General features: G+C 47.1%; 1 protein-coding gene and 1 non-coding gene across 2 annotated transcripts in view; both read left to right on the forward strand.

Annotated features, from left to right (window-relative positions):
- Positions 1-16,552, forward strand: part of Chi3l1 (chitinase 3 like 1) — a 41,999-nt gene that overhangs the window by 19,710 nt on the left and 5,737 nt on the right. Inside the window, exons 2-5 of the mRNA XM_045142744.1 lie at positions 13,240-13,348; positions 13,887-13,916; positions 14,897-15,098; positions 15,576-15,632. Of these exons, the coding sequence (XP_044998679.1) occupies positions 13,240-13,348; positions 13,887-13,916; positions 14,897-15,098; positions 15,576-15,632 (398 nt within the window). The remainder of the gene's footprint in view (positions 1-13,239; positions 13,349-13,886; positions 13,917-14,896; positions 15,099-15,575; positions 15,633-16,552) is intronic.
- On the forward strand, positions 9,260-9,366 carry LOC123458119. Its single transcript, XR_006635418.1, has one exon. It is a non-coding gene; the product is annotated as a U6 spliceosomal RNA (small nuclear RNA).

Raw genomic sequence — 16,552 nt, forward strand, 5'->3', positions numbered from 1 at the left:
ACTTTACAAAAGATGAAATACTAACAAGTTATACTTGGCATCCTTCAAGTGATTGATAAGAGCAGCATAATTATAAGAGCCATCTTCCTCCTTCTTATCAAGGGGAAACATTCAACTTTACTGTTTTCATAAATAAAATATGTTAATAGCGAATTCAATGATTCTATTGAAAACAACCATACATTTCACTTTGAAAAGAAACATTCTGACAGTCAGACACAAGACTGACACAAAACATTTTTAGCACATTCATTTACTTTAAAATGTGTCTCTAGGTTTAAATAATGCTAACAGTCAATTCCATTCTGATTTTATAACCCTAGAGATTTGTTACCATCCTCACTCTCTCACACAAATAGACTGCATATTATAACATATGATTAGACTCCACTTTTCTGCACTCTCATTGATTAACCAGAACCACTTAACCTTGCCATACGCAGATGGTATCGCCTTTTCCTTGCATCTATTAAAGGTCCCTGCTGCAAACCAACATCAGGAATCCAATCTTTTGGAGATAAATGTATATATATGAAGGACTAAACCCAGAGCTGAAGAGACAGCTCAGTTGGTAAATTATCTATCCTAGAAGCATGAGGACCTGAATTTGATCCTCCAACCCCATGTAAAGAAGCTGGCATGTGCCAGGCATGCTGGCACACACCTTTAATCCCAGAACCCGGGAGGCAGAGGTAGGAGGATCGCTGAGAGTTCAAGGCCACCCTGAGACTAGTCGTGAATTCCAGGTCAGCCTGAGCTAGAACAAGACCCTGCCTTGAAAAACAAAACCAAAAGCAAAACAAAAACAAACAAACAAAAAAGGAGCTGGCATGGAGGCACATGCTTATAATCCCAGCACTGGGGAGGCAGAGACAGGTGAATGCCTGGGACTCACTGGCCAGTCAATCTAGTTTAATTGGTAAGCTACAGGCCAATGAGAGACCTTATCTGAAATAAAAAATGGGGGGGCTGGAGGAATGGCTTAGCAGTTAAGGCATTTGCCTGCAAAGCCAAAGGACCCAGGCTTGATTCCCCAGGACCCACGTTAGCCAGATGCTCAAGGTGGCACATGCATCTGGAGTAATTTGCAGTGGCTGGAGGCCCTGGCACACACATTCTCTCTTTCTCTCTCCCTCTTTCTCTGTCAAATAAATAAGTAAATAAAAATAATATTTTTTAAAAATGGATGGGGCTGGAGAGATGGCTCAGCCATTAAAGGCACTTGTTTGCAAATCCTTTTGGCCTAGGTTCATTTCTCAAGTACCCATGCAAATCCAGACTCACAAAGTGGCACATGCATCTGGAGTGCGTGCATAAGCAGCAAGACGTGCTGGTGTGCCCATACACTCTCTTTCCCTTAAATAAAGTTTTTGAAGGTGGATGGATACTGAGGAAAGAAACTGAGGTTGTCCTCTGGCCTCCACATGGTGTGCACATGCACCACCCCCACCACACACGTACACACACACACACACACACACACACACACACACACACGAATGAATCCTGGCCAGACATGGTAGTCTGCATCTGTAATTCTAGCACTGAGCAGACCGAAGCAGGAGGATAGTGGGTTCAAGACCAAGCTGGGCTCCATACAGACTCTGTCAACAAAGCAAAACAAAACAGACAAAAAAAAAACCCTAAACCTGGTATTTTGCTTTTGACAGTGCAAAATATGCACCCATGAGAACAGGCTTTCCTCAAAAGCACACCACTTAGTAGAAGCTAAGAGCCTAGCCCAAAGTCAACAAAGAAATACTACAGGCCTACGACTAAATGGAGGCATAATGACTTTATTGTGATTAATATTTTATTATAATTAACACAAATGAAAACTTTCCCGTCGATCTACACAAACTGGAATGAAGCACTCATTTTTGAGTTTTAATGATATATTTTACTTAACCCAATATATCCACAAGATTAACATCTCAATTTAAAAATATTAATGAAATATCTTACCTTCTCATTCTATCTTCAAATTCAATGTTTATTTTTATACAGACAGCACATTGAAACAATCATTTTAAAACTTTTATTGACAACTTCCATACATATACGCAATATGACTTGATCAACAATCCCTTCCCAGCCAGGTGTGGTGGCACACACCTTTAATCCCAGCACATGACAGGCAGTGGTAGAAGGATAGCTGTGAGTTCAAGGTCACCCTGAGAATACAGAGTGAATTCCAGGTCAGCCTGGGATAGAGAGACACCCTACCTCAGAAAACCAAAAATAATAACAACAATAATAATAATCCCTTCTCAGCCTGGAGAGATGGCTTAAAGGTTACATGCCTGCAAAGCCAAAGGATCCTGGCTCGATTCTCCAGGACCCAAGTTAGCCAAATGCACAAGGGGCACATGCATCTGGAGTTCGTTTGCAGTAGCTGGAGGCCCTGGTGGGCCCATTCTCTCTCTCTCTCTCTCTCTTTCTCTCTCTCTCTCAAATAAATAAATGACATTTTTAAAAATCCCTTCCCCAATACCTTCTTTTATCCCCCTTCCCTTATTCCTCCTCCACAGAATACCTGCTCCTCTTCTATTTTTTTTCCCCCTCACATGATGCAAATTTTCTGTGGGTAGCAACAGCCACTGTGAGATCATAAAAACAGTGTCCACTTTGTGCGTGGAAGACAGCATCCCAAAGCACTCCTTCCTGTGCTCTGTCTCTTACACGCTTTCCACCGCCCCTTCTGCAATGGTTACTGAGCCTTGGAGGGTGCAATAGAAATGTCTCCTTTAGTGCTGAACACTCAAGTGCCACTTCTCAGAAGCCCCTCCATAGTCTCCACTGTCTGATAAGAGAAACTTTTCTAACCAAAAGCAGGAGCAGCATTAGAATATAGGCATAAACATAAGTATTTAGAGGGAAATTAGGAAGGCATAATATATTCATTAAGCCAAAAAACAGTAGCAGCTCCCCCACCCCCTAGGGCTTATGACCTTCCCAGCCATAGGCCTTTGACTAGGTTTTAAGTATCAGGCATGAATATCCTCCTATGGGGCTGGAGAGATGGCTTAGCAGTTAAGGCGCTTGCCTGAGAAGCCTAAGGACCCAGGTTCAATTCTCCAGGTCCCAAATAAGACAGATGCACAAGGTGGTGTGTGCATCTGGAGTTCACTTGCAATGGCTACAGGCTCTGGCATGTCCATTCTCTCTCTCCCTCTCTCTCTAATAAATAAATAAAAATAATAAAAATTTTAAAAAAAAGAATATCCTCCTATGGAACAAAGCCTCAAATCCAATCAGAGAGCAGTTGGTTACTGCCATAACAGACATGCCGCTATTGCACTAGTGTGCAAATCTAGCCTGGCAGGCCCAGTGTGTAGCTTGTAGGTCCCACTGTTTGCTAAGACTGTTGATGGCTTTTCTCCCCCAGCAGAGGGCACAGCTCTTTCCAGCACTGTGAAAGCTAGTTGGTGGGAAAGAGGCTTCCAGCACAGCTCCAGTTTGATTTCTTCAGTTGTGGTGTCTTCAGCAATAGAGTCTTATCTCTAGTTCTAGTGGGCAGCTAACAGCCTTGACAGAGCCCATGTTGCTTTGGGGGCATCAGGGACCTCCTTGACCAACAATTCACTGGGAAATATCCCTCCTCTGGCACTGAGAATTTTATGTAACAACCTGTGGCTTCTGGGCACAGCATTATCTACCCCCACGGGGTACTTCTGTCCAAGGTCTCTTTTTAAAGTATGTATTTTTAATTAGCTAACAAAGAAGTAGGCTTCCACATGGCTTATCCATAACATCTTTGGTTTTGATGACCCCTCTTCCTACCTTTCCGCTCCATCATCCTCCTCTCCTGACCTCAGTTGAAGCAATCTTATGTATCATTTTTCCCAGTTGAATCTTAAAACCGCAAAAGAAAATGGAGAGGCTGAGGAGGCAGCTCAGTGGATAGTGTCACGAAACATGCCACATAAGCATGAGGACCAGAGTTCAGATGAACCCCTAGTTCCCACATAAAAGCTGGGTGGGTGTTGTGACCTGCCTGTACTCCTGATGCTTTGGAGGCAGACAGGGGATCCCCTGTACCAGCTGGCAAAATTTCAGAGCTCCAGGTTTGATGAGAGACCCTGCCTCAGTAGATAAAGTAGATAATGATTTTTTTGTCATTGTTTTTCGAGGTAGGGTCTCACTTTAGCCCAAGCTGACCTGGAATTCACTATATAGTCTCAGGGTGGCCTCGAACTCATAGCAATCCTCCTACCTCGGCCTCCCAAGTGCTGGGATTAAAGGCATGCACCACCATGCCCAGTGAAAATTAAAGTGAATAATGATTTAGGAAGACACCTGATATCAACCTCTGCTGGCCTCTACACACACATACCTGCACATATGTGCATGTGCACCCACACACATGTAAACAGACATGCACGCATACCATATTCACATGCACACACGTGAAAAGAAAAAGTTTATGAGAACTTTTAATATAGCTTCTTTCTTTCCAGGCTGGCCTTGAACTCTCTATGTTCCTCAGACTAGCCCTGCAGGCAGGATTTTGCCTCAGCCTTTGAGCTGCTGGTATTACAGGCATGTGCCATTTTGCCTGGCTTACATATTATAAGCTAATATATAATTGAGACAATTTAAAAGGAACAAGTCCATAAATTACAATGGCATTCACTAATGGGCCTTGTCTATGAAACAATGATATTAATGGTCAAAAAGCAAGCCTTGGGGCTGGAGATTTGTCTCAGTAGATTAAGGTGCTTGTTTGCAAAGACTGACAGGCTGGCTTTGATTCCTCAGTGCCCATATAAAGCCAGATGCACAAAGTGGTGCATGCATCTAGAGTTCATTTGCAGCACCAAAAGTCCTGGCATACCCATCCCCCATATCATTCTGTCCCTCTCTATCCCCCCTCCCCTTTCTCTTTCTCTTTCTGCTTGCAAAAAAGGCAACCCTTTATAATCTCATTGGTTTTTATACCAAATATTCTATTTTATAAATCCAAGGGGGTAAATGTAACCAAATAAATTGCTATACATTATCAACTTCTAGGTGGAATTAGTGATTATGACTATGTAGGTTATTTACATATGTTCAATATGAATCTGTTATATTTCTTACCAGAATGTAATTAGATATTGACTGGGCCAAAAGTTCCATTTAATTAAATCTAGGTTAAAAATGACCCAATGACATTTATTAAAGAAAAACAAAGCAAACTTCATTCAGAACCATTGTTATAGATGCAGGGACCATGGCAACAGGGTCTTGCAGTGGGATGGGGGTTTATGTCAAACACAGCATGGACAAGTGGAGGTTTGCAGCTCTGAACACTGCTGTGACCAAGTACATGACAGAAAGCAAATTACAGGAAGGAGGAGAAGAAGGAGTCATCTTGACTCACAGTACCACCGTGAGTGAGGTGGGGATACTTTCAACTGGGGGGGGGGACGACCCACAATAGCAGGTTAGCCAGATGGTCCTGGACTTCAAAAGGTTTCACTATTTCCCATAAGTGTGCCATCCTTGGGAAACCCAATTTTACTCCAGGTTTTTCCCAGACTGCCAGGGAAGATGCACTGTGATGACAAAGAGCTGATGAGAAGGCTACTGATGCATCATTGCTCCCTTCCGCTGCCACTTCCACTGGGCGCTTTGCAAGCCGGTCTTTCTAGAGCCTTGCTCCTCTTCTCTTTTCCCAAGTTACTTGTTTTCTTGGCTCCAAGAATCTGCCTCAGTCTCAGACTGCATCTGCCATGTGCTGCCCTAACTACAGTGGAGAACTTGGGAATGAATTTCCCCTAACTATTGCCTGGTAGAGGCCGTCCTGGAGGATGGGGTATGCTTGCGCAAAAAGGGACCCTCTCCTCTGGCTGTGTGCACAACCTTCCCCCAAGCAAGACAAATGTGTCTGACAGGCCACCCCAGAGCTTCCAGAAACTTGTCCTCGGAGAAGAAGCCTTGCCCACCACAGGCTCCTGAACCAATCTCAGCTCACGCTTGCCTTGAGCACTGCACTGCATCCTCCGTGTCTCGGTCTCCTGAGTCCTCTTCCTGCCTAGGCTTTCAGTATTCCTGCACGTATTCTTCCTCTGTCTTCTCTTCTTCCTCTTCCCCCTCCTCCTTCTCTTTTGCCTTTGCAGTATTGTGGATTGAAACTAGGGCCTCATACGTGATAGGAAAGTACTTTACCACTAATTTACATCCACAGCCCTTTTGTCACTTTTTATTTGGGGACAAGTTCTCACTAAGTGACCCAGCCCAGTTTTGAACTTCTGAGAAGCTGGGTCCATAGGTCTATACCACCACACTAAACCACATATTTGGTTTTGTTGTTTTTTCGTTTTTGATTCCTTGTTGTTGTTGTTTTTCACAGTAGGGTCTCACTGTAGTCCAGGCTGGCCTGGAATTCACTCTGTAGTCTCAGGATGGCCTCGAACTCACAGTGATCCTCCTACCTCTGCCTCCCGAGTGCTGGGATTAAAGGCGTGCGCAACCATGGCTGGCCACCTCCTGATTTTTTTGAGGTAGGCTCTCACTGTAGCTCAGGGTGAACTGGAATTCACTCTTAGCCAAGGTGGGTCCTAACTCATGGAGACCCTCCCACCTCAGCTTCTCTCAACGTCCACCATCCAGCTCCTTCACCAGCTCGAGTACGTCACTATAACAGGGACTGACTGTTTTCACTCACCTTTCTGTCTCTCCCACGTACCTTAGTGCCAGGCACATAGCACATTCTCAAGAAGCACTGGCTGTATAAATGGGGACCAGGGACCTAGAAAGGTGTGATTATTGAAACCAAGTCAGGACACTTGTTTTGTGGTTTGGTGCCACTTGAATCGGTCATTCACAGGATGAAAAACATACTGATGAATGGCATGAAATCTTGAGAACATCATGTTCCACACTCTAAATAAGAGTTCGGAATGACACGCCTTTTGAGATCGCGTGTCCACTTACCCAGGTGAGCCACGAGTGCTTTGCTAAGTAGCTGCTATGCATTGGGTGCACAGGAAGAAAGACCCAGTCCTTGTCCTTATTTTTTATCTTTTATTTTATTTGCAAGCAGAGAGGCAGACACAGAGAAAAAGAGAACTTATTGTTTTTTTAATATCTTTATTTTCAAGCCGAGAAAGAGGTAGATAAAGAATGGGCATGCCAGGGCCTCCTCCAGCCAGCACAAACTCCAGATGCATGTGCCACTTTGTGCATCTGGATTTATGTGGGTACTGGGGAATCAAACCTGGGTTGTCAGGCTTTGCAGGCAGGCACGTTTAAACATCTCTCCAGCCCAGTTGTTGTCCTTATTGACTTCACAGTCTAGCCAGGAGGCCGACGTTAATAAACCCTCCACAGCCACACATTGTGGTGGTCACCAGATCAGGAATTAGGAAGTACATTAATTACTTTCTCTTTGCTGTGACAAAATAACCAACCATATGCAGCATGTGGAAGGAAAGGCTTTGCTTTTGGCTTATAGTTCCAGAGGGTGGAGCCCATCATGGTGGGGAAAGCATGACAGGAACAGGAAACTGGCCTTATATGGTCACATCAGCAAGGAGGCGGTGGAGAGCCATGAATGCTGCCGCTCAGCCAGCTCTCTTGTTTCTGTGCCGTCCAGGACACCAGTCCGTGAAATGGTGCCATGCACAGTTGAGGTGGGTCTCCTCACCTCAGTTAACCTAATCAAGATAATCACTCAGAGGCTAATGCAATCTGTACAAGCCTTCACAGGTGATTCTAGGTGCTGTCAAGTTGACAGCCAATATAAACCATCACAGGAAGAGTGACGCAGAGCCCTCTAATACACCCAGTGAGGTCCACCATCCTCAGAGAGTCTACCTTTCCCAGGGATGAGGAGCTGCAGAGCCACCATGGAGTGGATGAGGACAAATTGACTAAAGACAAGCAGCCCTGGGCCAAAGCTCTGGAGAGTTTGCACTGTGCACACATTCTGAGGCACTGGGCATCTGTTCCAGGCCATCTTTTATTGATGTTGGTACAGCACACAGCCTTGGAAGATAGACATAATGTTCCCCTGTTTGCTTGCTACCCAGTATACATTATGCAAAGATAATGTCCCTCTCCAAGGTCAAGGCGAGGCAGGCTTTCTGCTCCCTGTGGAAGATCTGAGTTCTTTACAAAAAGGGTTCCTCTACTATGGTGCGTTCCCCCACACACTATGTACAGAACCCCCTAAGCTGCTCTAAGATCATCCCTTGGGACTCGGGGACAAAGGAAAACTGATTCAAATACAGAGTTCATGCTGCTTTCTGTGCCATGGGTGATTTAAGTGTCCTCTGTCTCTGACAAAGAGGTGGTGAACATGTCACTGTCCATATTATTAGCTTGCAAGAAGCATAACATCTTGGCTCTTTCACGCACTATACAGAGGCCCTGTGCTAAGATACAGCAGAAGATCTAGAAGGAGTCACCTGGCTAGAGTATAAGATATAAGGGAACATAGCATGAAAAGAGGTATGAGGTCACGAGCTATGGGGTCCTTACCCAGCCCTGCTGAGGCAAGTCTGTGGGAAGGGTTGACTAGTGTGTATGTGTGTGTGTGTGTGTGTGTGTGTGTGTGTGTGTGTGTGTGTGTGTAAGAGAGAGAATATGTGGAATTAATTACCTAAGCTTAGGGTCTCCCAGGACCAGCAGGCATAGGCCAAGCCAAGCTTACAAGGACTCTTCTACCAAGAGAAGAGGTAAAGATAAGCAGCATTTGCTGTACATCCACATGCAGTGGGGCTACTCTGTAATGCCTCTATCGGAGATGGCAGGAAGTCCTCCTCAGGGTCCTCCAAGCAAACAAGAAAGTTCTCAATGACTGTCAGAACTGCCCATCATTTTCAGTTCAAAGGAAGCCAGTCAGGCTAGAGAGATGGCTCAGCTGTTAAGGCACTTGTCTGCAGAACCTAAGGATCCAGGTTAAATTCCCCACCTAAAGCCAGATGCACATGGTGGCACATGCACCTGGAGTTCATTTGCCATGCTAGAGGCCCTGATGTGCCCACATTCTCATCCTCTCTCTCTCTCCCTGTGTAATAAATAAATTTTTAAAAATTTTAAAAAGAGTTAAGGGCTGGAGAGATGGCTTAGTGGTTAAGGCATTTGCCTGCAAAGCCAAAGGACCTCGGTTTGATTCTCCAGGACCCACATAAGCCAGATGCACAAGGTGGTGTGTGTGTCTGGAGTTCGTTTGCAGTGGCTGGAGGCCCTGGCCCGCCCATTCTCTCTCTCTCCTCCTTCTCTCTCACTCTCTCAAATAAATAGATAAATAAATTTTAAAAAGACTTTAGTGCTCGCTTTGGCAGCACATATACTAAAACTGGAACAATACAGAGAAGATTAGCATGGCCCCTGCACAAGGATGGCACACAAATTCATGAAATGTTCCATATTTTTTAAAAATTAATAATAAAAAAAGAGTTTAAAAACAAGAGGCCAGTCATCTTAGGAAATAATGGTGAGCTCAATTCAGATTCTGACTCTGGACCTGTCCCTTCTTGGCTGCTTATCTTAATGCAGAGGGGAGGGGCTGAGGCAGATGGAGGAAGAGTACAGGGAGGGAGTGTGGAGGAAAGTGAAAAGCTTCCACAAGAGAAGACTGAGAAGCCATCATGGATAACCTCCCATTGAGACAGATAGGGGACCCACTTCTCCCTGGAGCACTGGGCAGATGTTAAGCACTGTTAAAGCATCTCTAAAAAATTTTTAAATCACTATCGGCATTAATGGTAAGTTCTTTAAGTCCTTATTGTAAGCATTCCTGAGACTCACTTTCCAGAAAATAATCAGACACTAGGGGATAGAGTAATATGACTCCCTGATTCATAGCTGCTGGACTCTTCCTTGCTGCCCTGGCTGCCTTGAGTAAAAGGACTGTCAGATTAAAATCCAGCCAGACCAGCCTTATGCCAGGGCCAGTGATTCTGAGCCCTCCACAGATACCCTGATACAACTGCAGAACAATCTCCACTGACTGCTCTGGCTCCCAGAGGTATAGCCCCAGCCAGAACTGTCTCAAACGATTTCAATGGACTTTTGCTATCTATCCCAAAGCTTGGTGAACTCCAGATGACCCAGCGATCATTTCCACCTAGATCAGAGGGACAGGGCTTCTCTGGGGCACCTAGTAGAGGTGATTGGCACTAAAGAGACAATGGCATGATTGGTGCAAATACAAACTTTCATTTGCCTGGGAGGTGTGCTGTGATTATTCCAAACACCCCTTCTCTTCCTATATTAGCAGGCTGTTCATGCTCCCTGAGTGAGTGGACTGGAACTGAGAGATACCTTGCTGTACTGCACCCCCCCACCCCCGCCCCATGTAACAACTTTAGGCTCTTTAAGCTTCTCTCAAGTGACCTTTCCTTACCTACTTTTAGTAGCGCAGGCTGAGCTGTAACACAAAGCAAGAAACAGAAGAGACAGAAAGGGCAGAAGAAAGGGAGTGGCAGAGACAAGTGAAGATTGTGTCTGAAGCACTGACACCAGTCAACAGGCTAAGCTGACAAAGTGGACAGGCAGGTTAACAGTTAATTTAACAGCTGAGGACGAGGAAGAGCTGAGTGGACCACAGGCAGAGCTGCAAAAGCAGCAAGGCGGCCAGCTGCCCAGCAGCTGGAAAGACAGTTCCGGACAGCAGTGAGGGAAGGAACATGGGAACAGTGGAAATGGGACAAAGAACAGAGGTTGAAGAATGGTAGAACGCTGTAAAGAGGGCTGGGAGATGGTTCGGGGGCAAAGTGCACGCAGTACATTTATATGGGCGTGGGTCTGGATCTCCAGAGCCCAGGTAAAATGCCAGGGGCGGTGGAATGTGCCTGTATTCCTGGCACTGGGAGGTAGAAATAGGGGCTCCTTGAAGCTTTCAGACTAGCTAGCCTGGTCAAATTGGAAAGCTCCAAGTTCCGTGAGAGATCCTATCTCAAAGAATAAGGTGGAAGCAACCGAATAAGACACCCCATGTCAACCTCTGGCCCCCACACACATGTGTGTACACACACATGCACACCATACATACCAAAAGACAGAGGAGGAGAAGGGAGAAGAGGAGGTGGAAGAAGAAGAGGAAAAACTTCAAAGAGCCAGAGAAGAGAAACCACAGTACCAGCCCACAGGAAACATTCCAGAGAGCTGTCCAGCCCTCGGGGTCAAGGGTCTCAGCCACCTCAGGTCAAGGAGCTGAAACACTGGCTGCTGTGAAGGGCTGAGGGTTCCTGACACCTGCCTGAAACCCGCAACACCAGCTACTGCCAAAGGCCAAGGAATCCCAATGTCAGGATCCACACAGGAGTTCGCACGCTGAGAGCTGAAGATGCCCGAGGCTTTTACAGGAACTGGAACTGGAACAAGGGCGCCAGGGCAGCTGTGCTCAGAGCTGCCAAAAGCCCAGAGACACAAAAGCTGAAGAGCAGCACTCAGACAGCATCTAACCTGGCCACAATTTGTGTCTAGGCAGAGAGCCGATTGGTGACATGATCGCTACTGAGGTGGCTTGATTCAGATGTCCCCTATAAACTTAGCTAGGTTCCCAGCTGATGGAGATTTCAGAATTAATGCCCTCCGAAGGCAGTGTATTGTTGGGGGTGGGCTTATGGGTGTTATAGCCAGTTTCCCCTTGGCACACTCTCCTGTTGTCTACCTGATGTTGACCAGGAGGTGATGTCCACCTTCTGCTCGGCCATCGTGAAGCTTTCCTTCAAGTCTGTAAGCCAAAATAAAACTTTTTTTTCCCCCACAAACTGTTCTTGGTCCGGTGATTTCTACCAGCAATGTGAACCTGACTGCAACAACTACCTACTGTGATTACAAAAACAAAGGGACCTGGCTGGGACGTTCTCAGGCCCATTCTGGCTCTTTGAACCTTTCACTCATTAACCATTAGTCATTTATTATCTATAGCTTACAAAGAATGGGATTATCTTTGACCTTTGCCCTCCGCCCAACTATCCATAAGCATGGTCAAAATCACCTGGAGCTTCCTTAAATGTTTCAGTTTTGTGAATATGATGATGCACACCTGTAATCCCTACACTCAAGAAAGAGGCTGAGGCAGGAGGATTGCAAGTTTGGGGCCACCTGAACTACACAGTAAGGCTCAAAAAATGAAACATGGGGCTGGGAAAATGGCTCAGCAGTTAAAGGCGCTTACTTGCAAAGCTTTCTAGTCCGAGGTCAATTACCAAGCTGTCCACGTAAGCTGGACATAGAAAGTGGTGCCAACAAGCATCCAGCATGAACACACACACACATCTACATATGCAAATAAATAAATTTTTAAAAATTGAAAACAAAACAATGGGCTGAAGAGATGGTTCAGTGGGCAAAAGCACTTGCAAGAACGCTGACCTGAGTTTGTCCCCTCAGAATCTACATAAAGCAGGATGTTTTATGTTTATATGTTTAGGTTTTATGCTATAACCCCAACCCTCTACTGTGAGGGGAGGTGGAGACAGGATAATTGCAGAAGCTATAGGTTGGGGGGGAGGGTGCTATCCTGTCCAAATCCGTGGTGAACAGCCAAAAGAGCCTGAAACACAGTGGAAGGCTGTCCTCTGAGTTCCACTTGTGTGCCATGGAACCCATGAGCTCACACTCACACACAAAATATTAAAAGAAATTTTAAAAAACAGTAACACCCAAAAAGAAGTGATTTTAGGATTTTGGGTACTGCCGGGGCTGGACATCCAGGGCCTGGGGCATGTGGAGAACTTGTCCCAGCCTCAGCTTCTTCCCTAAGAGCGCTGGGAAGCCAGGCAGGATTTATGATGGGCTTCCTGCCTCATTGGGTTTGGATTTCAAAAGCATCACTGAGAGAGGAGATGCTGATCTGAAATTCTCCTGCTGCTGCTGCTCCTCCCGGGGAAAACCACCAGCACCCATTATCTCTTCCCATGTTTACTGGGTACTTCTCCGCAGCCTGGGGCTCACAGCGGACCTCTTCTCACTCCCGCATCTCTGTAGGTTTTTCAGTGGGGAGGGGGCAGCATCAGAGCTTAGAGCCATCTCAGGAATTCCCCTCTCCTGTCCCAACTTTTCCATTTAGTAATCAGCCCATAAATTTCAAGGTCCTCTGGCTCTTACCTACACAACTCCAGGAGCAGCCAGGAGTTAGAGGTCTGAGGGGAAACAGACAGTGTAATGGGTGCCTTGTTCCAGTGCCGTGGATAACACTCTCTGTAATACCCCCTTCAGTTTGGCTGAAGGCCTGGATTTAGGGTTGAAATACACAGGTAGAGAGGCTGCCAGCAAAGCTGGGAAACTGTTGGCAAGAAACAAGTTAGGGGGAGAAAGAAAGGATGGGAAGAAAGTTCTGGAAACGTGGCTGAGTCACACTCTGGGAGTCCCAGGTCATCACCCCTGGTGGCTTTTCTGCTGGCAGGTACCTCATGAAGACCTGGCCCACAGTTTTCAAAACTCCAGGCTTTCTCAATCCTCTTTAGCGGCCCTTGAGAGTTCTCCGCCTCCACTTGCCAATTAGGGTTTACACATAGCTCAGTTCCTGTAAGAGGGATGGTTTAGGGTGTAGGGAGTGGAGTGGGGTGGGTATAAGAAGGAAGTGTGTGGCCTCCAGAAGAGGCCATCTGGGCAGCTGGGTGCTGGAAGAGGACACCCATACCAACTCTGCTGCAGCCAGGATGGGTCTAAGGGTGGCGCTGGCAGGTCTCTGGGCTGGCCGAGAGGGACTGGATAGGGTGGGGGGCCAGTTAGGCTGATGGCCCAGACTGCCCACAGAGCCACTGTACAATGGGCCCAGCCTCCCACTTGTGTGGGGCGGGGGGGGGGGTGAGGATGGGACAGCAGGTGGGGATGGAAGAGTGAGGGAGGGAGGGAAGAAAGGAAGAGAATGCTTGCCTAGAGAGGAGGGGAAGGAAGGGCGGATGCTCCTGCTACAAATCTAACCCTGGATTTCCCTTCAGGCGTTGCAATCCTGCTGCTGTTCCAGTGTTGTAAGTACCCTCATCACCTCCCCCCAACTACCCACCCACCACACACCCCCAACTCCTGGAGGAGGGCCTAGCACAAAGGAACCTTCTTCCAATTTCTTCTGTGACTCAAATGACTTAGCAATGTTTACATTTGTTAAACCAAGGTGATGAGCATGTGGATACTTACTATTTATTGCATTCTCCACTCTTTTGTATAGTTGATTTTTTTTTCTCAAAATGACAAACTTGAGGAGACTCAGGTTCAGGTTCGGTGAAGGCTTGGCCAAATAGCGAGGGGAACCATTGCCAGGAGCCTAGAGCTGCACAAAGGAGGCTCCAGAACCAGACAAGTAGAAAGAGATTCGTCTGCAATAGGAGAGTGTGAATGAGTAGTCCCCCGTGGTAATGCGCCCCAGCTTGGGCACCACTGCCACTCTGAGTGGAGTGCCAGCTAGAAGCACCTCCACATGACTGAGAAGAGACCGCTGGAGTCGCTCATGAATCAGATCCCACTTCAGGTGCAGCCTGAAGGCTACAGTCTTCTGGTGCTGACTATCACAGGCTGTGCCCTGTCCTCCTTCTGGGCATCTGGTTTTACATGGGTACTGGGGGATTAAGCCCAGGTCATCAGGCTTTGCGCATAAACACCTTTAGCTACTGAGCAATCTTGCCACACCCCATCCTTATTCAAAGCCCCCACCTCCAGGAAGCCCTCGGTCTTCCCTCTCTCTCTCTGACTTCTCACTTCACCCTTGTTCATCAGCTCGTGGCCTCTCACCACATGGTACTGATGTTCATCTGCAGTGCTCAGCAACTATCTTTGGTCTTTTCTAAATATTTTTTTTTTTGGAGATACTTATTTCCATCATGGAGCAGGGGAGCCCTAGCCAACTCTTTTCATAATAAGAGTCTTCATTTTGCTCACAACTCTGCTCCCACCTCTCCCGCCTAGACGCCCACACCCCATGGGTGCTGGATCCCACCCCAGATTTCTCCTTCAGGCTCTACATACAAGCTGGTCTGCTATTACACCAACTGGTCCCAGTACCGGGAAGGCGATGGCAGCTGCTTCCCAGACGCCATCAACCCCTTCCTCTGCACCCACATCATCTACAGCTTTGCCAACATCAGCAACAATGAGATTGACACGTGGGAGTGGAATGATGTGACGCTCTATGGCATGTTGAATGAGCTCAAAACCAGGTGGGGCCATGGGCTGGCCAGGATGAGGAGGGGAGGAGGAGAAGCTGGCTCCACCTATGATAGGACAGCTCAGTCCAGAAGAACAGGGGCCAAGGACCCTCCTCTAGGTAGACAACTAACAGAGGGGCCTGGCTGCAGCTGAGGAGGTGCTCAGTGGTGATGGGCGGTATTCAGGTGGTCGCAGGCAGATAGCAGGGGGCACCCCTGACTGCCTAGGGAAGGGGCCTCTCCTTTGCCAGTAGTGGCTTTCCCCGAAGGATGAAACCAGCTTGTAAGCTTGCTTTGCCAATCATTCGCTGGCTTATTTCTGCACTGTGGAGACCTCAGGTCACTGCCAGGGAGTCTGTGCCCTCGAGAAAACCAGGATCAGGAACAGGAGCGTAATGAAGCTTTCCTCTGAGAAGTGCTCTACCAAGGCCTGCAGACATGCATGACAGCCTCATTCCACCCCTGTTCCCCCACCACCCTGCCCCACAGGAACCCCAACCTGAAGACACTGCTGTCTGTTGGAGGCTGGAACTTTGGCTCTGAAAGGTAGGACCCATTGCTGGGGCAGGTTGGAGGACTGGGAGTGGGGAGACATGGCTCTGTATGCCACTGTGGGGGACCACTGTGACTGTAGACTGCCTAAGCACAGAGTCCTATATGGCAGGCAGGGGCCTGCCTTACACACGTCCAGGAAACCAGAGGCCAGAAAGGAGAGGGGCTTTCCAAGAGTCACGCAGCACTTGAAAGTGCATTTGGTTTGAGACGAGGCCCCACTAAGTTGTCCAGGTTATCTTCAAACTCTCAGCAATCCTCCTGCCTCAGCCTCTGAGTGCTGGGATTACAGCACCAGCTGGACTCCTTGCCTACCTTCTGCGATTCTCTTTCTACTATATGTCAGGTCTGGAAACAGAACTTGCAGCGCCACCGCCTTAAGAGCTGGGAGGAGGGTGTGGAACCAGTGGGGAACGAGAGGCTTACGTCTCGGAGAGGACTCCTTGGAGGAGTGAGAGCGGGAGCAAGGCTTGAAAGGGGGCTTGGAGGGGCTGGCATAGCTCCCTCTTACTGAGGACTTAGGCATCAGAACCCTTTCCCAGGGGGCTGCAGGCAAAGTTCAGGGGTAGATCACTTGCCTAGCATGTACCAGGCCCTGAGTTTCATCCTCAGCACTATCAAAAAAGAAGGAAAGGCATGCTGGGCATGGTGGCACATATCTTTAATCCCAGCACACAAGAGGTAGAGGTAGGAGGATTGCTGTGAGCTCAAGGCCAGACTGAGACTGCATAGTGAATTCCAGGTCAGCCTGGGCTAGAGTAAAATCCTACCTTAAAAAAACAATAAAATAAAATAGAAAGAGGAAAGAAAGAAGGAAGGAAAGGAGGGAGAGATGGAAGAAAGAAAGAAAGAAAGAAAGAAAGAAAGAAAGAAAGAAAGAAAGAAAGAAAGAAAGAAAGAAAGAAAGAAAATAA

The sequence above is a fragment of the Jaculus jaculus genome, chromosome 1 (assembly GCF_020740685.1).
Source record: "Jaculus jaculus isolate mJacJac1 chromosome 1, mJacJac1.mat.Y.cur, whole genome shotgun sequence".
NCBI classification, from domain to species: Eukaryota; Metazoa; Chordata; class Mammalia; order Rodentia; family Dipodidae; genus Jaculus; species Jaculus jaculus.